Source organism: Poecilia reticulata, chromosome 23, assembly GCF_904066995.2.
Source record: "Poecilia reticulata chromosome 23, P_reticulata-male-v2, whole genome shotgun sequence".
NCBI lineage: Eukaryota > Metazoa > Chordata > Actinopteri > Cyprinodontiformes > Poeciliidae > Poecilia > Poecilia reticulata.
In genome coordinates, this window is record NC_088852.1 from 10,591,722 (window position 1) to 10,617,967 (window position 26,246).

Here is a 26,246-nt window from a genome sequence, read left to right on the forward strand (position 1 = left end):
GATTTAAGCATCTGCCTACTGTTTTACCCCCCACAGATGTAATGAAGAAGTATCATTCTTTGGCTAATTTTCAATCATCTCTTTCACACAGTCTGAGAGGTCACATGTACTGTGAGCTCGTTAAATAATAATAATAAAAACAAACTCTGCCTTTAACATTTTTATAATTTTCTATTACTCTGTAAAAAATATAATTGTTTTATTGGTCAACATAACGTGCGATCATGAAGCGTTTCTGCAGAAGGCATTTGGACAACTCTAAACGTCACATGCTGTATATGTTGATTTTGAAGAAGGATGTTGTTTTAAGATCTCAGCGCTCCAAAATTAGATGACGAACGATGACACTTTTGTTGCGATGACTCTTGGAGGTTGGCTTCTAAAGTTTCATGTTTGCATTTTTATTCCAAATGCTACAGAGCTTTGTAGAAAAAAAAACTTTATAAACTTTTAGCTAATAAAACACACATTTAAAAAAGAAAGAAAAGTTTTTCTTGGTTTAAAGGACAAAAAGATATAACTAAGGTAAAATTAGCTAAGTAAAAGTCATAAATATAGTATAGCAGCTTTCCAATTAAGTGATACTAGGTAATGTAATGACAAAAAAAAGTACTTGTCATTAACAAGATATAAACTAATGAACCTATTTTTGCCAAAACACTAAAAGTTAAGGACAAACTGGAAGCCAGACGCCATGATTCACTTAAATGAACAATCCTCTGGCAAGGTCACCAAGCCACTCAACTCCAAGGTCGCTATCCCTGCTACTCTCTCCTGCCCGCCTGCTGTCATTGGCCGTGCTGACAGCCCAGCTGGCCGCTGATTGGTCTCTGATTCAACCTGCACGCAGAGCCAGAAGATGATAAGGAAGTAGGCTCTCAGAGCTGCGCCGAGTTATGTTGAGTATGTTGAGAAAGAAGCAATAAGGAGGACAGAAATTTGACAATTTAAGAACAAACATCTGTGATGAACCCCAGTTAATATCAGCCATTAAGTGTTTTGTCTACTGCAGCTGCTCTCTTATAAACAACACGAAGTTCTGGAAAAACCAGCAGCACAGTGACGGCGCTGGTTTACGCAGCAGATATCCTGGTGACCGGAAAATTATTTTTAAGAAGCAGCAAATAAATTACCGTTTAACAATGTCGTAAACAAATGTATAGCTCACATTCAGCTAAGCAACAGTTGGCGATTTGGATGAAAATGAATAAAGAAACCTGCAAAGTTTCCAGGAAGAGTCGTGTTTTAATCTGCTTCAGGAGAGGAATTCAATTGCACACAGAACCAAAATCCAAACAATGAGTCAGACTAATTTTTTCTTTTATTTCTGCAAGAATGTTTTTACTCAGAAGGGAAAATTGCGTCATAAATTAGCCAATCTTCTGAGCAGCCTAATAATAATTATAGATGCTTAACACATTTTTTTGCTGGTTTCACATGGAGCTTTAACATTAGCTCTGCATCCTCCTAATCTTTGGTTTAGAACATAGAAGAAACCGGAAAACCTTTACTCAAGATATTCTGCAAAGTTCTTTGAAATGACAATTATTTTGACCAAAATTTGTAACTTTAACAAAAAACGGAGTACCACAAGATTCAATTGTTGGTCCCATCGATGTTGCGTGTTCCTCATTGGGTGGTGTCATCCCAAAACATGACATTTATTTACGTAGCTATGCTGACGACATGCAGCTGTACGTTGTAGTGACCCCAGATGACACCACTGGTGCAATCGAGCTGCATTAGAAGTTACGGGATTTTCTTCAGCTCAATTACGACAAAACTGAAGCTCCAGTGATTGGCACAGATCCTTTCAGATCACATTAGAAAAAAAAAGTTATTAAAATTGATAACAAAGAATACAATTTATTATCTGAGAAACAGTATCAACAACGTTCAAGTCCTTCTCTCACAGTGCTTAAATTAACTGTTTATTAAGCCTTTTTTAAGTTATGCAGAATGTTTGAACTATTTTTTTTACAGCTTTGTCAAACTATAAACATATATATATAAAAAAAATCACATTTAAAAAGTCTGAAGCTAGAAACTTTTTTAGAGTGACAAACTTTAGCTAAACCAAAACAACATGCAATGACAAAAGGTCTGAGCAGGAAGGGCCATCGGGGCCACAATCCAAATAAAACAAAAATATTTATGCATGTCGAGGTCATCTGTTAAAGTAGAAACATAATGAAATAATTACAATTGGAAATATCCTAAAATAGCAATATGAAAAAATAATTCACTTTGCAATTTCATCCTTCCTGTTTTGCTGTGTGCAGTGAAAACTTCCACAAACCCTTCCTACTGTTTTTTTTTATTTTTTATAATTTAGTAATAATAATTTTAGATTAAAAAAAAGCCAATAACATTTTGTTTTGTATTTTTAAAAAAAAAATATATATATTTTTTTAGTTTGACATTTCACAATCCTGTGTGAACAATAACATCATGAATGTTATTGTTCTTTTCATTGGGTGGTGCTAATTCTGCATTAGTTAAATTAGATTAGTCTAAAATTATTTCTATTTTTAATATACAATTTTAAATAGTTGATTTATTCCCCTATCTAAACAAATATTAAATGCTTAACCACGGACATTTAAATATCCGCACTTATAATATGTAATAGATTTATGTCAATCGCCTTAGAATCATACAAAATGTTATACTGATTTATTTACTACTAAACCATTTTGCCATCCCAGAGTACTTTGCATGTTAAAGAGAGAAAATACCAAAGAATAAAACTTTGGTTGCCATAATACTGCTGATGAGAAAAAAAAGTACTTTAAGAGCAAACAAATGCAGGATGTGTCACTGTGACCAGACCTGCTCTCCCAAACATGACTTGAGTTCAAATAAAAGTAAACCAAAAACAACTGCACCAGTTATGAGCATGAAGAACTAAAAACACTTCCTGTTATTTCCTCCAAATAAAAAAAAAAAAAAGTGATGATGGCAAAAATAATCCTGAGAACAAACAAACAAACAAAAACCATAATAATAATGTCGCCCCACATTTTCGGTGAGATAAAAATAAAGAATCGGCTTTTACAGGCCCAACTGAGAGCTAATATGACTCTAAACCACAACAGCAACTGTTTAGTTGTGCGCGTCACTCCCCATTGCCAAGTGAAACCCCATCAGCGCTTCTGTGGTTAAATTCAAATTTCACCACCAACATTCAGACGGCGAGCGATGTGAACAACAAACTTGTATGATGACACACTCAGCATCACGGTTGTTGAGTTCGGGGTATACTGAAGCTGAAAAGATATCTAGAATTGATTTGATGTGCCTGGAAGCTCAATAAACCCACAGCCACAGAGAGAGGGGAGAGGGAGGGGGGGAAAAAAGAGGAAAAACGCTCCAACTGACAGCAGCAACATGACCCTTTCATCGCGTGTTCAACTTACTCACACACACCAGGAGTAGGAAGAGGTAGTGAGGAAGAGCAGAGAAGAAGTGCGTTGAATTATCAAAAAGATACGATGGAAGTTTGATTTATTCAAACGTGTGGCTTCAAAAGCAGGAAATCTCCACTGACCCGTTAATTCTCTGGTCTCTGGTGGGGATCGGGGCCCACATGGAGTCCGGTTTCAAACACAGCATAAGGGCTGCCCATACAGAACTCATGTTCCAGGTAATTTACTAGCTTCCTACACAGGGAACATGGATTCTACTCATTTCCTTACAGCAAAAATGTGACTTTTACACCCTGATTAGGCAATAACAGGCTTTAAGGTTTTAGTATTTTTGAGCTTTTTTCCCCCACATTTCTTCTCTGAATGCTCTCTAGACAGAATGTGGTACCGACACTGAAAGCGCCGCGGATTTAGATTATATCCCACAGGAAAATTTATGCTAAGAATATGCATGCCTGCTTCACTTTAAGAAGAACTAAATAAACACATCCACAAAAAAATGAACCAGTCTGATGAACACAACTGTTGGTTTCTGTGCTTTTTAGCCAAGTTTTTAAAGCTGAAATCCAAAACTTCATAGTGGATGAATGAATAACCAATAGATAAATGGATGGATGGATGGATGATTGACAAACAGGTGAACAGGTGATTTACAGATAAGTGGATGACGGATGGATGGATGACCAAAAAATGAATAGCTGAATGAATGGATGGAAGATTTGACAATGGATGGATGATTAATGGACGGATAATTAATGGATGGATGGATGATTGATGGAGGAACGGAGAGATGGATGGATGGATGATTGGTCATCCCTCCATCCATTTGGATGGACAATCAACATATGGATAGATGACCAACAGATGAATAATTGATGGGTGACTGGCAGACAGATGGATGTTCTAGACACAATGGGACAGGGAATAAAGTCTGGAAACAAACATTTCACCGTGCTCCATTTTCTCCCTTCCACCTCATCATCTGCACACATTGGCTGGCCTCAGATACCTCCAATGTTCCAGTGCAGCAGATATGAGCAGCAAACGGTGCATGCAGAGCCAGGAGGCAGGGATGCCTCAAGGCAGCCAGCCTGCCCCTCCCTTCAGTGTGTAGCCGTAAAACCTCGGAGCTGCTCTGATGTGCAGGTCAAGCACAACAGCAAAGCCCTCGATGAATAAACACAAAGACAAAGTACGACGCTTATGTGGGTCACAACATTTAGTCAAACCCCAGCGGGGAACGACGGCGCGTGTGAGGATGCGCCACAATAGAAGGAAGTACATCGCGTATCATGAAACTATCTCTTAAAAAGATCTTAAAGGGGAGGTCAGCTGGAGCATTTTTACATGCCATAATATCCTTTTAAAGAAACCAAGAGGTGCCTGGCTGAAGCAATAAAATTGTTTGAATTTGGCTTGAAATTATGATAAAATGTCTTTTTGCTGCAGAATTTCCAGAATCACTTCACTTTAACAGGAAAAGTTGGATGTCTCGTCTCCCTTGCTCAACTGCGAGCGTTGATGTGCATGAATGACCTGTTGTCACCCGAACAAGCAGAAACTCTGTCAAAAAGAGTAAAGTGGGTGGAGTGGTGGGAGGGGAAGAGGGTCGCTGTAGGGGACAGGAGTACGGACAGAACAGTGACAGAACAGTGACAGAACAGTGGTTGCCAGGAGTTTATTTGTGAGTGTGTATCCCACAATAGCGCTGACCTCCTTCTGCTGAGAAACAGAAAGTGAGGATGTGTGTGTGTGCAACTCTGCCCGTCTTGCTGTCCACGTTGAGGAAAAGTCTGCTTGTGTGTGTGTTCACCGAGCGTGACCCTGTGCCTATCCCCTCCTCTTACCCGCTCAGAATCATATACGATGAATCAAAACAAAGTTGTTGAGGATAATCCTTATGTAGATGGTAGTGAAGAACAAGGTTTTCACAAATTCTTTACATGTAAAACTTTGAAAAATGTAATTATTCACATCGCTGGTGCAAATAATGCCCTGAAACTGCCAGAGCCACAAGGGAATGGCCTAGTCAAAGTCCAGACCTAGACATAATCAACACCTATATCTAAGGATTGTTTGGCAAAGACACACCCTATAACTAGAACATTTATTTAAGGTAAACAATACATTGAGGTATGCGGATTCTGTCCATTAACTTCCTGTTTAGACATTTCTGATCCACATAATATTTGTTTTTAACACGTTGATGCACTGAAATACTTTCCTAAGCAAATCAGCAGAAAGTACCGCTGTGATTATTAAAGACCTATCATAAAGGAGGGCACACATTAGCGTGTGTACCCATTTGTTAGACAAAAACACTTGTTTACAAAACTCCACCTGTAAATTATTTAGTGCTTCTCAGCTTTCGTCTGCCTGCTGCTGATTATTAGAGGGCATAAACGTGTGGCGCCTGGGCGCTTACATAAATGACAGGTTGGAGTGATAATCACCAGGTATTGTATCGATCTGGTTGTCACACTGTGTGCGTGTGCGCGAGTGTGTAGAGCATATCTCAGTAATATATGAATATGGCTATAAATGTCTGTCTTCCCATAAAGCACATTTCTTTGAATTGGAGCTATTTTTAATAACTGCAGTGTTTTCTTTTATTATGCTGAACATTTTCCCTTACTGTATAATCTTCCAGTTGCCTGTCACAGGGATAATACATGTTATTTCAAGTCTATTCAAAAGTGTGAGTATATATGTGTGTGTGTGTGTGTGTGTGTGTGTTTTGACCTCTCTGTGAGCTGTACTAACAACATAAACTAGCAGAGTAAATATAAAAATAGCACAAAGTGTATGAGCTTGGCCTTCAGCGACTTTGCCTTACCGTAATGTGTGAGGATGCCCTGAGGAGTCACCACCTTACTGCAGACATTGCAGACAACAAGACAAAAATCCTCCAAAGCAGGGAAATGGGTGCAGACAAGCATCTCTGAAACAGACAGACAAATAAGACGCCGTATTGATATGGGAGGAAGAAGAAACAAGGCGTACCAACTAGAGGTGTCACAATAATAGCCGACAATGGAAAACAAAACCGTTGTTTAAAAGGTACTTTCCATTTGAGGCAGATGGACAGGAAAAAACCCGAAATGCCTAATGAAGACACAGGCTGGCTATGCTAACGCTACAAGCTAATGCTACAAGCAGTTACAGAACAACCCAAAAAAGGTCAGCTACTTTATCTCTAAAAGTGAAGTAGTAAACCTTCTGGATGACAGAAGCTAATGCTATCTAAATATTAGCTTCACAGGCCAAATGTTTTTATATTCGACAGCATTCCGTTCCAATATGGTAAGAATTAGAAGAAAGTTGTAATCAGCTGTCGGCTCTGTCGGTTACTAAATGGCAAAGAAACAAAACAAAACCGTGCAAAAGTAGGAGCTACACTGAAGCTCACAATTGGAGCAGAAAGCAGGAGCCCATAGCAACCTGCTCTGCTGATGTAGTTAATTGCTGAAGAAAAAATTGTGCGAAGTGATGAGAAAGACAGAAATTGTACAAGTCTGCAGCTGAATACATTTGCATGGATCAGACCCTTGTTTATGCTGCAACAAATACGTTTTGTGCGCTCCAGATCCTTTAGATGATAAATCTTTCCAAATTAGAGGTGAATCGTTTCCTAGTACTGCTTGGTTTTGTCTTAAGTAACTTAATGTTCTAATTTTATGTCACCATGAACATATGATTCATCTAGTTTTACGGAGGTGGCAAAGGCAAAGAAGTATCTGTGCGTTCCTTTTTACAATACAGCTGCAAAACCAAGAGGGAATTACATGAAGAGCAGCAGCGACGGCGGCGGCAACAGGTTCTATTTGTTCAATAAGTCAGCGGATGACAGCTGAAGCCACCTGCCGAGGCAGCAGCATCACAGACCCTGACTCAAGGGAACAAACTGATAAAACAAGCTGTGCTGATGGCTACTCCAGGAACCCCTGGAACAGCGCGTTTAAAGGGAGAAAGCAGCACCAGCAAGCGCACACCCCGTTCTGTTTTGTACTTTATTGTTCCGATTAATTGTAAACCAAAAACTACAAGCTGCGTGCGATGATAAGAGTAGAAAGCATCACTCGGTCAACAAGAATGAGGAAAATACATTTCTACTGAACTTCCTCAGCTGCTTTGATAAGAGTGACACAAATTTAGTCATTTTGGTTGCCTCCCCGTTTTTCTTCTCTCTTGGATAATTAACCGTTTACTCTCTGTTTTGCTTTCCAATTAGCTATCTTTACAAAGAAAGTAATTCAGACTCATTCTCTGTTTAACCAGTTTCTCTTTTTCTGCACGGATCTATTGCTGTTATTAGCTTTGCATACTTTCTCTTTTGTTGTCCAGAGAAACTAGGCCTGACGCAATGATCCTGTGTTAACCTTCATCTATTTTCTGGATGAAGACATTGACAGAACCATTACTGCTTTTAATTCCTCATTCATGCTCCTAGGGCACGGCTTCTGGGTTTAACTCTGTCCCGCCATCTACATTTACTCTAGGGACTTTTCTCTCCTCATAGAAAGTACTCTAAACTCATTTTTTAATTGAGTACTTGCTAACTGAAGCATCTTTGTTTTACTTTGCCGTGGCGCGTCTTGCTACTGCTAGTACTGACCATGTGTGCTCTCTTTTCCAAAGACTACACAGCCAGGCCATCGGGATGTTTTGACAACTTGTATCCTTTACTTTTCCTGGCTGTCTAGAAGAGCCAACAAGAGATAAGTGATTGATTGCAGTCTTCTTATCTCGAGAAGAAACAGCCGGGTGACAAATTGTCCTCTGAAAGGAAGGCTAGAAGCGTACAGTGTTCTGGATGGAGCACGGCATCGTTATCCCTCAAGCTACAAGAGACACTCCCACCCACTCAAGAAAAACACAAGCTTATAATAAATACAGAAGAAGAAAAAAAAGTCCATTTAAAAGCAGCTATTTTCTCTTCTGGCTAAGCTTCCAGAAGCTAATCTTCCTGAACCTAAACAAGCTCTGCTGACAGAAATCACAGTACTTATTAGCACAGGCTTTAAGCCACACTCACAGGGAGGAGGTGAGAGTGTTTGAGTAAGCATGCAAGGAGGAAAAATTGTATGAGACGCGTGTGTGTCTGTGTGTGTGTGTGTGTGCCTGACTGTTCGTGTTGTGATGACCCTGCATTACTGGCGAGTTTGCTGTCAACCTGCGCGTCTAAGACAGAATCATGCTAAGTGCCTGTTGGCAAAGAGTCTTGCAGCTGGACTGTACCATGCTACCGACTTGTATGTATGGAATGTGCATGTGATGCCAAACTTCAAGAGCGTGTGAACGAAAGCACTAATGCGTGTTGACCGGGTCAGAAGCCACTGCGTTGCGTTCAGCAGCCATCAGGACGGTCACGTACCACCTGGGCCCCGGTCAGCTGGACGCATTTCATGACCGCAGCAATCTAAATGCAACTTTAAGGGCTGGTGCGAGTAAATAATTTATAGAGCTATGATGTTATTTGAAGCAGAATTATGAGACTGATGTGCTTTGCCAGCATGGTTCACCTAACTTTGATTTTTTTTAATTTTTTTTATTTTTAAGCTGTATACAGTCATTGGCCACGTTATTAAATATACCTTGATAGTATCGGGTTGGATCCAATTTTACTTTTAGGACTGCCGTAATTATTCATTGCGTGGACTGAACAAGGTGCTATAAACATCACTCAGAGATTTTTTTGTCAAAATATTACAAGTACATCTGAAAAAACGCAGAGCAGGTCCATCTGGTACCAGCAAACAATGACACGTAAATCATTCATCATCGGATAAATCTGATGCTCGGTTTTAACTTTAGGAAATCATCTTTACTACAACTAGATGCCTAAATGCATTGACCTGAAACGATGTGATAGTCCGATTTGATATTTATGTCAGCAAGCAATTGTACCGATGTGCACCAAGCAACGTGGTTGGTGAATGTAAATTTTTTTTTACTGATTATGCAAAAATAAAAAGCCTCTGAAACTTACATTTCCCTCGCCTTCTTGTGAGTGTGTGTGTGTGTGTGGGGGGAATTGTTTCTTCAGGTAACTCCAGTCAAGATATTCACAATTGGACACATTGGCACATCTGAACACCTCCACACACAATGTCTTTTCTCTGGTAAAAAGACATGCTGACACAGAATAATGTACTCGAGAAAGCAGAGCGACAAGTACAAGAGAATGTGAAGGAAAAAAAAAATAAGAACACACTTTCGACTCTGCAACTGTGACAAGAGATTTAGAAAGAGGATGGCTCCATAAAGATATGAAGCAATTAGGTTAATAAACTCATCTTAAAACTGTAAATTAGGCACTATTAGTTTCTTTTTGCACCCTTTAACCCTCTCACTAAGTATCATCTTTTTTATAGTCGTTAAGGATTGTGGAAAATTGTGATGATAATCCCTTAAATCCATTTTATAATCTAATTTCATTGAACATTATTACCTATGTAAGATTAGATGATAATAATAAATGAAATATTATTTGCTGACGATTAACTTGTTTTTCTATTTTGATAATAAATACTTTCCAAAATATTGTAACTGGCTAATTTGTTGCTTGGCCAGAAAGCGACCGTATCTTCTACGTTCTCAGCTGTATATTCATTGTACATTTTAATGACTAAGACTATTTTTTGATAGTTAAATATGTGCTTTTTTTTTAAATCATGGAGTGAAAACTGTGGGAGTCTTCTTTCCGCCAGCTGACTGTTAATTGGTCTGAACCCTTGAAAAATGAATCAGCTGGAGACATTTTCTCCCAAAAGCATACCAGTTTCCATTCCAATGTATTTTCAACATATTGTAAGGATTTCTAAATTAAAATAAGTGTATTTAATAATAAAAAAAAGAAATAAAAAAAAAGGTTTTCTTATAAAATGTTAATGAAAATGCCACAATATTGTCTCAAATTGTGCTCGAGTAATTACTTTTGGTGAAGAGGGGTCGAAACATGTCTGTTAGCAAAATTACCAACTTGTTTACGGAGCTGGCAACATAAATATGTGAAAGCCCTGTTTGTATACAGCTTAACACAACTGCCACGAGACGACGCTTTCTACTAATGGAGCCGCATCGTCGGGAAACAAAAAAAAAGAGCCAACATCGAATGATCATATTCTGAAGAGAAACTTTGAACCTTTCTAGTTTTGGTCGCTAATGGAGCCGTCCGTCGTGGGACATTTTGTTCTGACGATCCGTCAATTCATTCTCTCCACCCTCCCGCCGGGAGGGTGGAGAGAGGGGGGAGAGGGGAACTCTTCAAGCCAGCTTTGACACACAGTGGATTTAAGTAATTTTCTATATTCGGCTCCAGGAAAATGTGGTTGAGTGATTTTAATAAGCAAGATCTACCAGCAAGAGGTCACATGAAGTTACACTGGTTTGGCCTATGTAATGCAAATTCTAAAAAATATATATATAGAGAATTGAATTAAATGTGAGATATTTGAGCAATTTTTGCGCTTTTAGTCATTTTTTTATTTTTTTACAGTTCATTACTGTGATTCTCTTTTGTTTACTGCTACAAAATTGAAGCCTGAAAGGAACAAGAAGCTTCTTTTTGTAGCTAAAATAGTTGAAACGAACAAAACTATAAAAGTATGAAATGACAAGCACTCACTAAAATCGCATTATAGCTAAATAAATTGCAATAATTAAATCACATCTCTCGGTAAAATGAACTACTAGAGTTAAAATATACAATATCTAATCTCTCATTTAATACCTCATCACTTACAAGAAAAAACAGATTCAGACTTGCATCAATTGTTTGTCTGTCTGCCATCAATGCAGTCAACAGTGTCACAATAGAATAAAGTTTTCTTTTGCATCTCTGTCTGAGATTGCTTTCTTACTTACAGCCAGACTTCCTAGTTTGTGTTTGTGCTCACAACTAAAAGCCCAGAGCCAACCCACAATTCATATCCCGATTTAGCCTCGCTGTGTCACCACAAATTTCAACTCGGTTCTAATTTAGCTGCAGTTCAAACTCCGAATTCAGCATTGAACTGAATTCATTTCACGCGTCTAATGCGTGAAATGTTCATGTGTGTGCGCGACAGAGGTGGTCTGGTTAGTCCTGGTACTGATAGAAACGTGGAAGTCGAGTGTGCATAGTGACTCTGAAAAATCCCTCGGTGCTGAAAGCAGCAAGCTAGGTGTCAAGATTAAGAATATCTTTGCTTTGAATAGGCAAAAACAGAAAAAAGTGGCAACTGTTTCGATTTGGGTCTTTTCTGTGATCCTTTTCAGAGCAAAGTAAATAATACTCAAAGGGACAACACCGAGGCCTTGAAGAAGAAGAAGAAGAAAAAAAGAGAAACTCTGATAAGATTTGTTGCAAATAGCTAGTTCCAAAGACCTGGTATAAAAGAACCTGGGCAAGGAGAGAGAAAAAAAGAGACCAATTTCCTTTGCATTTGCCAAATCAAATGCAAACGATGTGCTTCTTCCTGTCCGCTGAATTATGTGTTTTTCTCAGTTCTGCCAAATGAAAGAAAGGCCAGAAAAGAAACTGCGACAACAGTTAGACGCTGGCGAATGAGCATGTTTAGCGACACAAACCTAATTCACCAGTCGGACATGGATTTTGTTCACTTTTCATTTGCAAGTTAGCTCTCAGAGAGAGAGAAAAATGCATCAAATTGTTGGTAAAAAAAAAAAAAAAGAATGAAACATAACAGTTACTACACCTAAAAGAGCAGACATGGAAGAACGTTTTACTGAGTTTATGAACATAAAAATGGTGAACCTACAGGAGTCTTTATATTATAGTTATTTGAGGATTTTAGGGTAATGCTCAGGCTGAGGTTACAGTTCTGACTAGAGCTGTATTTTGAACAGGCAAACCAGATAATTATTGGTACGACAGAGTAAACAAGAGAAGTAGCAGTTGGGCTAATGCTCCACGGCCACGCTCACAAACACAAGAAGCCACGTTTAAGCTGCTTTTTCAAAGAACAGAGGAACGGGTGAATTCACATCAGGAAAGTCTTGCTTGGTCCAACACAAAAGCAGACTTTTTTTTTTCCTTTAACCCCTTTCTGTGTGGTTTTCTTTCTTGCTGTATTTTTCCCCGAAAGCAGAATATAACTTGTAAACAAAGCCATGTGGGTGATGATCAGCGATGACAGAAATGAAGAGGAGTGCTGCGCCCTTGAATCAGGAGGATGTTATTTTCATATGGAATTATTTAAATGTTCCAAATATTTTACAAGTCACGTTTTCTGTCACCGAGTCTACGTCTCGCCACGGTGACCGCAGACATCTTTGTGTCAAAAAGCAGCTGCCTTTGAAACATGCTGAATATAGACGCACAAACAGGCCCCGCAGCCTGGTTTAGGTTGAACAAATCACACTGGGTGTGGCAAGTCGATGCATTTGCACATCCTCCTTCCAGTATGTTTGCACTTTGATGATCAGCATATGTTTTCCATATTAATGAAGTCCTGATTTGAATCGCACTGAGAGATTCACAAGAGAGAGATACTTAAATAAAATGATTAGAAATGAATTTTTAATCTGCAAGGACTGGATGTTTTATAGGGAGTCTTATTTTGTTTTTGTTTTTTTCCCAAACTGTTAATATAGCTAAATAAGAGTTTGGATTTTTTTTTTTTTTTTTGGACAAACTTTTAAGTTTCACTAATCGAGGTTAATAATCTGACAATTTAATCAGTGTCTACAAAGGCTTTTTTAATCCTTTCTTTTTGTTTAGATTAGTTACCATCAACAATTGTTTTTAAAACAAAACTGAAACTACAATCGAAACCGATTCTAGATAATTATGTCTGAATATAAGAATTTTGAGGGGGGTTTTTTTCCCTTCAAGTAAATATAAATTATCCAAAATTACATCTGAAATATTTGGCACTGTAAGAGATTTTTTTTTATAAAATTCCCCAAATGTCGTTGCTCTATTTTTGGACTTTAAGGCCGAACATGGATGGCGTGACTAATTTCGGCACTGAACATGTAGCATTCGCATCATGACTAATTCTCAGACTGCCACTTTCCAAACACTCTCATCTGCTTCGACCAACAAAGTATCACACGTACTGGAAATGGCGCAGAGCCGCGACCTACAAAAACGTGGGCCTTTTTCCCTGTGTCGTAAACCGAGGTGCCATCTGCAGCGCTGCAATAATAGCGTAATGGTTTCAATGACATGAACTAAAGAGGTGTGTTAACCCGCAAATAGCCACATTAGGGCGCCGTCTAGATGTAATGAGATCATGCCAGTGGCTGTATGTCTAATCAGGCCAAGTTTCTCTAGGTTGTCATCATCTCCGCTGTGTGGATGCGTGAAAACGAGAAAGAGGCAGATAGCGATAATGACCCGCGCTGCACATCAATTACAAGCCAAACTGGCCCTCGTGCCATCGCTTTGATTTCTGCAAGGGCGACGGCGTCAAAAGTCGAAGCCACGTCTCGATCAGGATCAGTCGCGGTTCTGCTGGATACTGATTCATATATAAATCCTTTGAACCCCCCACCCCCACCACCACCTCCTGATTGTTTGTGTCTGCATATCGGTCCCAGCAGGCCGTGGTGTCATGTTGCCAGCAGATCAGCAATTCTGGAAGCAGCGCTCCAGTCTCGCTCCAACAGAAGGGAAGAGAGAGACGAGGCATGCGAGCGTGCGTAGGAGGAGAGGAGAGGGGAGGCTGGTATCTGACCAGCAAGAGTGAGAAGAGTTTCCCCGGCTCCAAGCGTGCGTCACCGTCCTCCTACAGGGGGGGTGTGTGTGTGTGTGTGCTGTGGCACGCTCAAACTTTTAGGGGAATGACTCAAGCGTGTCACACTGAAGCCTGTGATGCTCCTGCGGGGTGTTTATGCGTAGCGAGGTGTGGAGGATCTCCTCTGGGTCTGTCCCCTCCAGGAGGTTGGAGTGAGGCGGTACCAAGTCGACCCCCTTGTCTCCTCCCCCGAGCCGTACCGTCTGTGCAAACGGCCTACATCCGTCTAACACTTAAAACGAGTGGCTTGAGCCCCATATCACACTGAATGCTGTACTGATGATGCATGTGATGGGCCTGCAGTTGCCTCCAACTGCTTTAATTCAAGTCAGAAAAGAAAGCAGATATTCCTACATGTGCCAAGTTAAACTATTTATAACTACAATAGCATTATGTCTAACGTAGCCAGGTTTTATTTACTTTAGGAGGAATACATTTCAATTATTATTAGTATTATTATTAAATAATAATAATTGAATTGTCTTAATTCTTAACCTAAAACTTTACCTTGGTAACATTTCAAGCCGTTTCTTAAAACCATTTTTTTTAATGTTTCTCATTTTGGAAACATGAGAAACATATAACTACAGTTATATGTTTCTCAGTATGGGGCTGCATTGAGTATGCAGCCCCATACTCAATGGGGCTGCATGATATTAGGAAAACAAGGCAATATTGTTGTTTAACACTGGGATAAGGTCGATTGAACCACAGTTTTGCCATTACTCTGATTTCTATCATCACAATATCCTCACCATTCCCTGTGAACTTTATGATCTTGATCACAAAGACCTATATTTGTTGAGGCCATAACAGACAGTGAAGGTCATTTAATTGGCCGAATGCGTTATTAAAACATGAAATTTTTAAGGACAAACCTTGAAGTATTGCAGCTTAATATGTTCCAAGCTGGCCTTCCTGGTTGCTCACTCACATTGATATTTCCATTTAAATATGATCTTCATCTCCAATATTGAATAGTTTTATGTATGAATCAATAGGAATAAAATCCAAAGCGCCACAAAAATAACAATATGGCTGAAGTTCCTCCATCCTCCTAAAATGATCAGCATCAACCACTAAGGCACTCAAGTATTTTTATTTTCCTTTATGTTTATTGGTGCTATAAAATTAAAGATATTACAGACTGATAATAATGAATTAAAAAATAAACAACCAGGAAAAAACAAAGTCATGCTTTGTCAAAAATACAATAAAAAATAAGATCCGAAGAAAAATAATATGATATATCAAAATGAAATAAAGAATTACAAATCTCGTCTCTGGGGAATGTTTGAACTAAACTCCGTCAAAACGACGACTTAATAAGTCCAGTTGTACGTCAAATAAATTAAATACACAACAATAAAAAAAATGAGAATCAAACGCGTCACGCAAAACTAAAGGTGCCCATTCTGTAAAACGGGAGCCAACATTGAAACTACGATGAACATTTATAAATATACGCGGTTTACACATATGCAGAGAAACCAAATAAGCGTATTTTCTCACACAAGTGGTTAAAAAAAAAATGGAGCCGTAAACGCTGCCATGCATGTGCTGTAAAAACAATAACAAACCATCACCGTGTGGTACGTGACGGCGCTGCTCGCGCAAGTTCCTTACCGTTTCTGCCGAGTTTCGCGGCTTCGGCGGGGCAGCAAGAGTCGGTGTCGTCCTTCTCCGAAGACGAGTCTGCGTCTGCGTGAACAAAACATCCGCTTGCAAACACATTGGCAGCGTTCGCAACAAAACTTTAGGGGCCATGCGTGGAGCCCTGCAAGCTCCCGAGGCTTGGCTACCAGGTTAGCATTAGCCTGCTAGCGCCAGCCTGAGCTGAGCTGAGCTGAGCTTCCTCACACCAAGTAGATCTGTCAAAGCTAACAAACTTACAGCTGGACAGTTCAGCACGTCATGACTGAGCGCGTCAGAGGCACAAACTCTGCACCGAAACGCTTAGCTTCGCGTACGCGCATGTGCGCTGCTGTCAAAGCAAGCTATTAATACTGCATTTTGTAGTAATATTTCTGACAGTTACTTTTGCTGAGCTCTGACAGACGCTGAATGGTGGAGGAGCTTACTCAACTCAATCACAGACAGTTGGACCACGCACTCCCCGACAGTTTGTCTGCTAAACAACACCACCACCGAGGCGCCAACTTACTGTCAACAAAACGTAATTTAGTCGCACTGACGAAGGAAGACCACGGTTCGCACAAAAAGGTATCCGGACTTGGTATTTGGCGATCCAGTGTCGCCATTGCTCTTCCTTCTTGTTGCTTTGCTGAGAGCCGTTTTTTCCTCTCTCTCTCTCTCTCTCTTTCTCTCTCTCTCTCTCTTCGCACGCAGCAGGCGAAAAACGAAAGAACGAGATATGGTGACGTCGCTGTCGGAACGTTTCGGCTCACGTCGGTCATTTCCGGCAGATCAAGCGGTCGAGTGACAAATGGGGAGCTTACTTGGGAGTTCAAAAGTTCACTGTGTTCGATGGAATTACATGGGGAAAAACTGCTATCAAGTAAAAATAAAAATTAAGAAAATGAAGGTATGGAAAAGGTCTTGATTTAATAAATTAATATTGCATAAATAAATCATGTTTATCATAAATAAAACTAAACCATCTTACTTTGCAATTTTGACTAAATTGTGTGGGCAGTGTGGAAGCAGCACATTAAAAAAAAATCTAAAATCAGGATTTCTGTATTGATTATAATGAGTAAAATGTTATTTTACAGACACAAGCGAAATCTATAGTTTTAATCAAGCAAAAATAAATAAATAAAATCTTAAGTGCAGGCAGGAAACAACCCAAGAAGCCTCTCCCCAAGAAGGTTCATCTCTGCATTTTCTCTTACCGATCAGCTAGTTCTGATTTTATTATTTAGGGTTTAATGCTCTGGAGTGGAAAAAAACGGTTCAGCTTCAGAAGAAATTGCAGCTGTGAATATGAATTTGTCAACAAATTATAGGAAAACTGAAGATTATCTGTGCTGCAAATAGCAGGAGTCTCTTGCTCTCTCTTTTTTTTACTTTCTATATTTCTTTAAAATATTAAATCCACAATACTTGGCATTATTAGATAAGTGCAGCATTTTCAACAATTAAGAAAAATATGCAATAAAAACCAAACGAGATTTTAGTGTATTTTTGTTTCAATTCTATATAGCTGCCCTGAAAACGACTCCAGAATAAAAGAGAACAAATGTAAACCATTCATGTTTCAAGAAAACACCAAGAATTATGAGGCCAACTTGACTTTCTAACGCAATACAATAATACCTTATAAAGACAGGTATAACTAAAGCAATATTTAATGTAAAGTATGATGGCATAAGCCTTGTGATTTGGGGTAGCACTGTACATGACAGCTTGTGTGTAGCATTAATAAAATTGCAAAGAAAAAAAAAACTTAAATAGTAGAACAAGAACTTATATCTTACATCTGAATAAAAACTGATGGGAATAATGTCTTAGAGCAGTCTGACTGGTGAAATGAACAATGAAAGCAATAACACAAATGCTTATATGCTTTTATATATATATATATATATATATATATATATATATATATATATATATATATATATATATATATATATATATATATATATGAATAAAACATTGGAGAAGCAAAGATAGAGGAAAACTAATAAAACCAAACCCTGTTTAACGAAAGTAATTCTTTAAGTTTATTACATCACACAATAAAATCTAACAGTAGGAACTAAATCATTACATCTGCTGATAAAAAAATAGAGCAATATAATTTCAGCACGGTGGCACTGATTACCCTACACTGCCCTCTTGTGGCAATGAGTAGAAACTGTTCTTCAAGCGCAAAGACTGCTTTAGTATGAGTAAAATAGTAGCAAATAAAATAAAGTAAAAATAAATTATACTTTTAGTTTAGGTTGAACATATTAATGCAAGCATCGTTTTCTATCAGCATCAATTTCGATAGACAGGCTGACGATTACGAGGAAATTACGGTCTTAAAATTGGGAGTCAGGAAATGGCATTAGCTCATGAAGGCCAGTTCCACACATTAGACGCAATATCTATAGATGTTTGTGTTATCTTTTGCACTTAAAAACACATTTTCTGCAACATCTAGCTGTGGTGAAGCCGAAAGAGGGCTTCAGACACACCCATCTATTTCTATCAATGACCACAATAAAATGAAAATAAAATAAAAAAACATCTGGAGTTCCTTACAAGAGTATTCATATTCCTAATACTTTCTTTTTTGCCTTTTGTTATACTACAAACATACATTTTTATTTACTTCATCAAGATTTTATGTGAATGCAAACTAATGCACAACTTTAATGGAAGCAGATAAAAGATGTGACTATAATTAATCAGTCCATCTGATCAGTGGTGGACACCATACTGGAAATGATGCGTTGTTTTAACTCACATCAACTCTCACTTTCACAAGAAAACTACATTTCACAAACAAAGCTCCTGGGGACCCTTCAAGGTCTTTTCATCACAAAAATAGCATGCCAAAAATACTTTTAAACACAAAAACTGTCACGGCCGAGAGATCCGTAATGAATCATTCAAAGATAAGATTCACATTATTAAATAACATGGTTAGTTGTACTAGAAAGCATAACTAATCATAAAGTTATTCACACTGTCTCGGTTTCGGTGTTAGAGAAAAGCAGCCATTGTGCATGACGCACAGCCACTTTGGCTGTAGGCGTATCAAACCCAAGACTCCAAGGCTCCTACTCTGTGAAGAGAACAACACATTCTGGTTTGCACTGGACAACACAAAGCCATAGTAACAGTAACAGTTGTTTGCAGCTTGCAATAAGTCACGTACAAGAAACAAGCTGAAGAAGGTGAGGCCATAAGTTATGCTTTCGAGTATAAGAGGGAAATTAACACCACTGAACAATCCAGTGACACATTATGGTATGGCAGCACGATGCTGCCATACCATAATGATGCTAGGTCGTTTTGAACGACCTAGCATCGTCACAAAAGTTAAAAACATTCTTAAAACTTGTGCGACAAAACAGAAGGAGAAAGAGTGCATGTATAAAATCAAACACATCATCAGATACAAAGGAAATTCAATTGAAAAAAAACATTCACTTTTATTGACAAATGCAATAAAATTATGCAGGCCACATCCAAGAAAGCAGATGTCTTTTCAACTGTTCATTCAGATACATAGGGGAAACAAAAACATATTTTACTCAAGACAAAGTAAAGTACAAAAACATGTTTGGTGTCACATCAAGAATTAAGCAAATGGACAACAGATAACAGTAAAATGAGCTTCAACAAATAGTACTTTGGCAGAATGTTATGTCTTTTGTAAAATATGAATGATGAAAATTGGAATATAATGAAAAAGATGTTACCAACACATTCTATAGGATTTCTTAGTCCTTTAATTGGTACCTTGGTTCCAACTCAACATCTTTATCGGCCTCTCTAGTGTTTTTGGGTTTCGTACTTAAAAAACTCACAATCACATTAAGCACCATAGAAGTATCTAGATTCCTGATATTTGAGCTTCAAACAACTTGACAATCATTTTTGACGCTTGAAAGCAAACCAAAAATATGGCTGGATGTAGGGATTTGGCTTAAAGTTTCACCAGGAGTTGCACTTACCACCGCCTGCCACTAGGTGGTGGTAAATGGCAAAGAACATGAAAGAAAATAAACGTTTTGAGCTAAATGCGAATGTGCTTCAAGTATAAACAGCAACAGAATTGTAAAGATTTCACACAGATTTTGTGAAAAATACACATGTAATTTATATTTTTCTATTCATTTATTTATCACTAAACAATAGGGCATCACACTTTTTGGGAACCCTAGAGAAAATGTGAAAAAAAAGGCCTTAAGATAAAACGGTTTTATTTACAGATATTTTGAAATTCGACCTTTGATTTGAATACATTTATTCAAAGGAAATCATTTGGGTGCCGCTTTATTTCCTCTACTATAGATTTACCTTGCATGATAGTGTGAAGCCCACTTAAAAGGTAAAAATGTTTGATGCAAGTTAAATACAAGAAAGACCTTTTGTTGTTCTAAGTTGCAAGACTTTCCAAAGAAATATATGCAGATTGGGGATTTTATTATTTCAGGACTGTCACTGTGCAAGAAGTAAACCAATGTCAAGTCATTTAGGTTGCAAAATGCCAGTACGGCTTTGTGCAACGTTAGCACAAGCAAAAAGAAAACCTACAACAGGTTCCAACAATCTCACCCTCTATCAAGAACATTTTCTAGATATGTATAAAAGCTCAATACTTCATATATATTTGACTTTCCTTTCCTTCTTATGCATAACAACAAGTGGGCACTGGTGTTAGATTGGCGCAGGAACCTGCTGTCTTCCAGGTCCAGGTTGGGAGGAGAATTTCTGGGAGTGCCAGCGAGTCTCCTTGTAAACAAACCAGGCATTGCCGGCCCAAATGAACATGTTGAGGTAGCCGAACACCTGCAAATACACAAGCAGAACAAGAAAACGCATAGGTAAATCTAGATCGACGAAGAGCAAGGTAAGAGATTGAAATGATCAGACTTTACTAATCAACTGCTCTAGAACTAATCGACAGCTTCAGTTATTGGTGACTGAAAGCAGTACAAACTAGCTGCTGGCATGCATTTCTTCTTACCACAGAGATGTTGAGCGTCCGCATGTTGGCGAAGTCCGTGACTTCACACGTGACGTTCGTTCCCTTACAAAGAGCTAGCGTGCCACTAATTCCGTCAGTGTCTGTGGCGTCCTTCACGTTCTGCAGACCCTTTGCCCAGGCAGATGAGCAGACCAACCACAGCAAGGCCAGGACTGCTGTGATGATAAAGTCCTAGCAAAAAAAAAAGCAAGAAAAGTCAATAAGATTTTCACAATACAATATAAAATGTGGTCAGCCATTTTAATTTTATTCAGTTTATTTACTCACGAAAATAGGCCCAAAGTCAGAGTCTTTGTAGACATGCATGTAGCCTAAGTAAACCAGCAGAGCTACCATGCTGTACAGGAAGCACACGACTCCGATGCCGACGAAGAACTCGGCGGCGGACGATGAGTCTCCCATCAGGTGCGTGGTAGAGACAGAGTAATTACAAATGGTGACGTTTCCATTGATGAGCGGGACCTGGCTCAGCCTGTCCATGACGTAGAGGAGAGCCCAAAGGAATAAAAACATGTTTATTCAATACCTTTCGGATTTATTTAGTTATTTTTACATATGCACTGAAAAGTGACCCAAACTGGCTGATTGGGACCATCTGTGATGAGAGAGTGACCGGTCAGAAACTCAAAAATCTAATTGGCTTATGATTCAGAATTCTACTACTTCAGAATTCAAAAACAGAAGCATCAATGTATCGAAGATTTATACCTAAACGGGTAGTGAAAGCTGGCATCGAGGGTCTCATTCATGCCACCACAGAAGAGAGATACGATGTTCGTACCCGAGAATCCACCACAGCTTCCGAAAGCGAATATGGCCGTGAGCTGCGTGGACAGAAAACGAGACACACACATTAGGGACGCTGCTCATGCCAGCATCAGAAAATACAGTTAGATAATGACTACACCAATGCTGCTAGAGTAAATTGACATATTACAAGAATAAACCCATCCCTGCTGAAGATGCATAAACATCCTTAAAATAAAATCCCCGCTCCCCCAGTAGCACAATTTCACTCAGAAAAATGTTGATTACTCCAACCTTTATTTTGGTTGATTCTTCTTTTGTCTGATACTTTTTTTTCTGTAAATTTCATTTCATATATAGATATTTTTCTTGGCTTTTTTTTAATTTAAAATGTCCCGTTATGTTCATGATGTAATTCCTTACATCTGGCAGGTTTCTCAGAACCTGTGAAGGAGAAACAGGCCCACAGCATCACTGATCCCCCATCTTATTATTTAACTTATCAATCTTTTGAATATTATTTATGTATTTAGAAAAAAAAAATAAAAACAATGTCTGGTAATGTTACTGTAATCAAAGCTACACTCGCTCTAGGCTTTTCACACAATATTGAAAAGGGTGCCAATAACACTGGACTGTTCTGCAAAGCTTTTGTCTTTTAAAAAAGCAAAACAAAAAAACGACGACATATCTGAAAATCTAAATATTTGAAAGATTTTCTGTCAATGTGTTTTCACTTAAGCCGCCATTCAGGCGTCGAATTCCTTTGCGCAGAAAAGCATCTGATTCAGTTTGTCGACCATGTGACGCCAATTCTCCCCTCTTAAAGCCAACAGAGACCAAATTCTTTTTTCTTCGGGGCGACTGCGACTCTGGCCAAGGCCTTCCCCGAGTGCGCAGCTCGATAACCATCAGAGCTCAAGCTCATTCAAAGCCCTGCTGATGTTACGTTACGCCGCTACCGGCGACGATGACGATGCAGGACGAAGATGTGCCAAAGTAAATCCCCAGACGGGACACTGCTGGACCCGACACGATCTGTCAGCCTGAAACAGCTCATTGTTGGTGGCAGCAAGCCCTGAAGAAGATCATGTTAAAATATTTTTTGCAGTAAAATAAATAAAAAAATAATAATTTCAACAAGATCTAATTTGCCTAAGTTACGGCTACAAAGAAAGTCAGCAAAAGAGTTCTTATTATGGCCATCATAACGTAATCCACAGCATGAATTTATTGTTTCATTTCGAACTTCTGCTATGTACACATATCCACTAGACGTATTTAAATCTCAAGTGCATCTGGAAAGTATACACAACAATTTACTTTTCCCACATTTTATCATGTCACAGTCTTCACTCCTAATTGCTTTAAGGTTATCTCCGTCTTCAAAATTCTACACACAAACGCACAAACTCCATGACAATGCGGGGGGAAAAAAAGTTTGAGATTTTGCACAGTTACTCAAAACACAACCTCGAGAAATCACACTTCTGTGAAGTATCCACAACCTCTGCCTTCAAGCTCAAAACGGCTCCGTTTCCGCTGAAGTCAGAGGTGATTGGTGTTTTTGTGCCGGACTCTGACACTGTCCGTTCCGACAGGACGGCATCTTCTGCGACAGAAACAGTGAACTGTTGTTTGACGGTGACAAAGGTGGAACCGTGCCAAAAGACAAAGGATGAGTAAAGATGTCCATTCATCAGCCGACCTACTTTCCAACCCCTAACCTGTGCTCATAAGCAGCAGATAGCAAATTAAAAGACCGAGGCCATAAATAGACTTATTTCGGGACACAGCGAGCGGTTTAGGACGAGGGAGTGCAGACTCGGTCTCCTCCGCATCGAAATCTTTGGAGGTAGTTCAGGCATCTGATTAAGAGTCCCTTCCAACTCAACCCAGGGGAGATATAAAGGAAAACTGGAATGCCTGGGGATAAACCCGGAATTTGTTTTAGGGCTGCCTGGAAACGCCATGATATTCCTACAATAAAACCAGAAGGATGTGGTTTGGGGGCAGAGGGGGAGAAAAAAAGACTGAACTGGGCTGACAAGTTATATTTTAATGATTTGAACAGCGAGTAGCACTGTGTAGATCCCAGCAAAGCGTTTGATTCTGCTCATCAGGAGATGCTGTTTAATAGACAACAACGTTTGGGTTTGAGTGAGGAAGCTTAAGGCAGGTCCAAATTTTGTACGGAGTCCCCCAAAGACCACGTTCACAGGTGAAGTTCACCTCTACGCAGATGACGCTGTACTTTGTTCGCCTTTAAGCAGCTGTAGCTGAAACAGATGACATTGGGATTTCTACCCTTGAGGAAAGGTACAAATCCGTCATCCTTTGTGTTTTTGTCTCCCAGGGTTCAAGTTAAGCCTTCAGTAAAATCAGAAGGCAGTAAAATGATTAGCCAGATCTTGTTTTTTTTTCTTTTTGCAAAATAGATGTGCATCTCTTTAATATCGTAGGACTCATTAAATGAATGGAGGCCACAGATCTAACTTATCCCCAAAGCTTTGGATGTCGTTTAAAAGTTACAGGAAAATTGTTGGAAGGCATTCACTGCATCAGGCAGGAAGTGGCTTTCATTAAAAAGACCAAAAGAATGTGGAAACGGTAACCTCGAGAAAGCTCTTTCAAAAAAAAACCAAAAAAAACTTCATTTTTGTCTCATCAGCACAACTGACACACACACACACACACTAAAAGTGCTTACATGCTCTCACACACCTTGCTATGCTTCACTCCAGATGTTTTCCCAGATGTCCTTTTCTGTCACTTCCTGCTTTTTTTTTTTGTTTTTGTTTTGTTTTTTTGGTCTACTCATGCTACTTTGCTTATTTGGGGAACTCACTCACTATTCAAAACAAACCAGGAAAAATCAAATGAGTTCCCTTGTCAAGATCCCCAATAAAAAAAAAAAAGTCAAGGAAATTTGGCATCTAATCATGGGTGAGAATTTCAAATATGTACAAGATGCAAACAAACTGCAACAAATGCAATAAGACACGACCATCTCTCGCACGTCGGGAAAACCAATAAAAGGTTTTTTCATCCGTCTTTAACAAGTGGAATGAACAGTGGAGACTTCCAGCATTTCTTCGAAGAAATACTGCTTCCTGTTTACAGCTCACAAATGATAACATCTGAGGAGGTTTCTGTGTCGAGGCCACATCACTCACACACTAATCAGATTACTTTGCAGCCACTCAAAAGCTTCCTTTATGATAAATACTTTACAAATGTCATCAACCCTCGTCTCTGCTCATTTCTTTTCGATTTGCTTGCAATCGTGTTTCTTCTCTCAAACCAACATATACAAAAAAAAAAAAAAAAAAGTTAAAGTTTGCTTTCTGGAAACATTTTCTGGTAAGATTTAGTGTTAAATCAGCTCCATATTTAGACTTATACATATTTACTTTTTTTTTTTCCCAATCCTGACCAGGTGTTGCACAGATCCGGCCTTCCAAAGTTCCCAGAAAAATCTTTTTAATTTGTGGGTATTTACTGACCCAATTAATAGTCTTTGCTCCACACTGAGCATGAATAAGCAAATCCATTGTGTTAAATGAAGCTTATGTAAAGCAAACACACACTTCCACACACACGTACTTCCACACACTGCCTTGTCCGGAGTCAGATGACTGCTGTGGTCCTCAGTGTGTGTGTGTGTGTGTCTGTGTGTAAATGTGGATATTATGAGAAAACAGAAAATATACCTGGATTCACTGATTGCTGGAACAAAGGTCGACATGTTTCTTGTACTTTCAAGACCGTTTTGTTTCTCAGGGGTAAATTATTGCTTAGATGGGTATTAATCTCTAACTGAGTTCTTGAAACGCCCTGCACTTTAATGCAAGGAGCAAATTCAACTCAACTAGACAAAAACTGGATTCAACCTCCAGGTGCAGATAAGGGTTCAGTTTGCGTGTTTTTTTTTTTTTTGCATTTAAGTTCGCAAAGTTGATCGGAATGAGTCAAACTTTTGATCTCTGTACATTTTTAGGCATTTTCAAAGGAACATCTGAGCACCAAGGAGGGTCTCTGGACCTCCCTGTTCTATAAGGAAGAGAAGAAAAAAAGAAAAAAGAAACAAATGCGCATCTGACTTACCCATTCAACCAGCTTAACGAAGCCCAGAGGCTCCTTGAGGGGCGACAAGTTGAGTCGAAATCCGGTCATCATGATTAAAGCCGTTTTCTGCCCAAATCTTTACCTAGTTTTCCTCTCCAAAACTGTAGGGTGGATGATGATCCAGCTGAAAGGGGAAAAAGTGGGAGTTTCTTTGAACAGAGTGACGTGGTGTGTTCCTGACGCTGCAAGAAATGACCGCATCGGGTTATTTAGCGCAACTTTTTTTTTTTTTTTCTTTCAAGCTTCTGCCCCCAAAAAAGTGGGGAGGAAATGCGAAGCACGAGGATCCACTTACCTAAAATGCAGCTTGATGCGTGTTGGGAATTTTTTTCTCTTCCTTCTTTCTTTCTTTTTTTTTTTAATGACACGTGTTGCTGAGCCCGATCCTTTGTTCATGTGCGAACTTCTTTCAGCGGGCGAGTTCTGTTGCTGGGCGATGCGCTCAAGATGTGGCGGATACGGCGCGTAAAAGTGTGCCAAACTTCCCCCTCGGCGCGCTTCATGCGAGTGGGGTTTTTGGTTACA

The 26,246-nt window shown here is 39.1% G+C and overlaps 2 protein-coding genes and 1 long non-coding RNA gene across 8 annotated transcripts in view; 1 reads left to right on the forward strand and 2 right to left on the reverse strand.

Annotated features, from left to right (window-relative positions):
* atxn7l1 (ataxin 7-like 1) overlaps positions 1 to 16,510 on the reverse strand; it is a 32,505-nt gene extending 15,995 nt beyond the window's left edge. For 2 of the 4 annotated variants that reach the window (XM_008400963.3, XM_081603970.1), the window contains exons 1-3: positions 16,338 to 16,510; positions 15,800 to 15,874; positions 6,265 to 6,369 (exon numbers count right to left, since the gene is read on the reverse strand). In XM_008400963.3, coding sequence (XP_008399185.2) covers positions 6,265 to 6,369; positions 15,800 to 15,874; positions 16,338 to 16,434 — 277 coding nt within the window. In that variant the 5' untranslated portion in view covers positions 16,435 to 16,510. Of the gene's footprint in view, positions 1 to 6,264; positions 6,370 to 15,799; positions 15,875 to 16,337 lie in introns of those variants that run through there. The other 2 variants (XM_081603971.1, XM_081603972.1) reach the window with 2 other exon arrangements.
* LOC145550174 (uncharacterized) lies at positions 15,787 to 16,717 on the forward strand. The gene is made up of 2 exons (XR_014086055.1): positions 15,787 to 16,396; positions 16,523 to 16,717. It is a non-coding gene; the product is annotated as an uncharacterized LOC145550174 (long non-coding RNA).
* Positions 16,718 to 19,266: 2,549 nt separating this feature from the next.
* On the reverse strand, positions 19,267 to 26,246 carry sypl1 (synaptophysin-like 1). Of its 3 annotated transcripts, none has more exons than XM_017302680.2 (6): positions 26,017 to 26,246; positions 25,701 to 25,845; positions 21,555 to 21,670; positions 21,114 to 21,318; positions 20,826 to 21,017; positions 19,267 to 20,647 (listed from the first exon to the last, which is right to left on the reverse strand). In XM_017302680.2, the coding sequence occupies exons 2-6, from the start codon at positions 25,770 to 25,772 to the stop codon at positions 20,516 to 20,518; spliced, it is 717 nt and encodes a 238-aa protein (XP_017158169.1). In that variant the 5' UTR covers positions 25,773 to 25,845; positions 26,017 to 26,246; the 3' UTR covers positions 19,267 to 20,515. The 3 variants fall into 3 exon arrangements, with proteins under 3 accessions (XP_017158169.1, XP_008399188.1, XP_081460347.1); XM_008400966.3 differs by having other exon boundaries at positions 25,701 to 25,903; XM_081604221.1 differs by lacking the exon at positions 26,017 to 26,246 and having other exon boundaries at positions 25,701 to 25,982.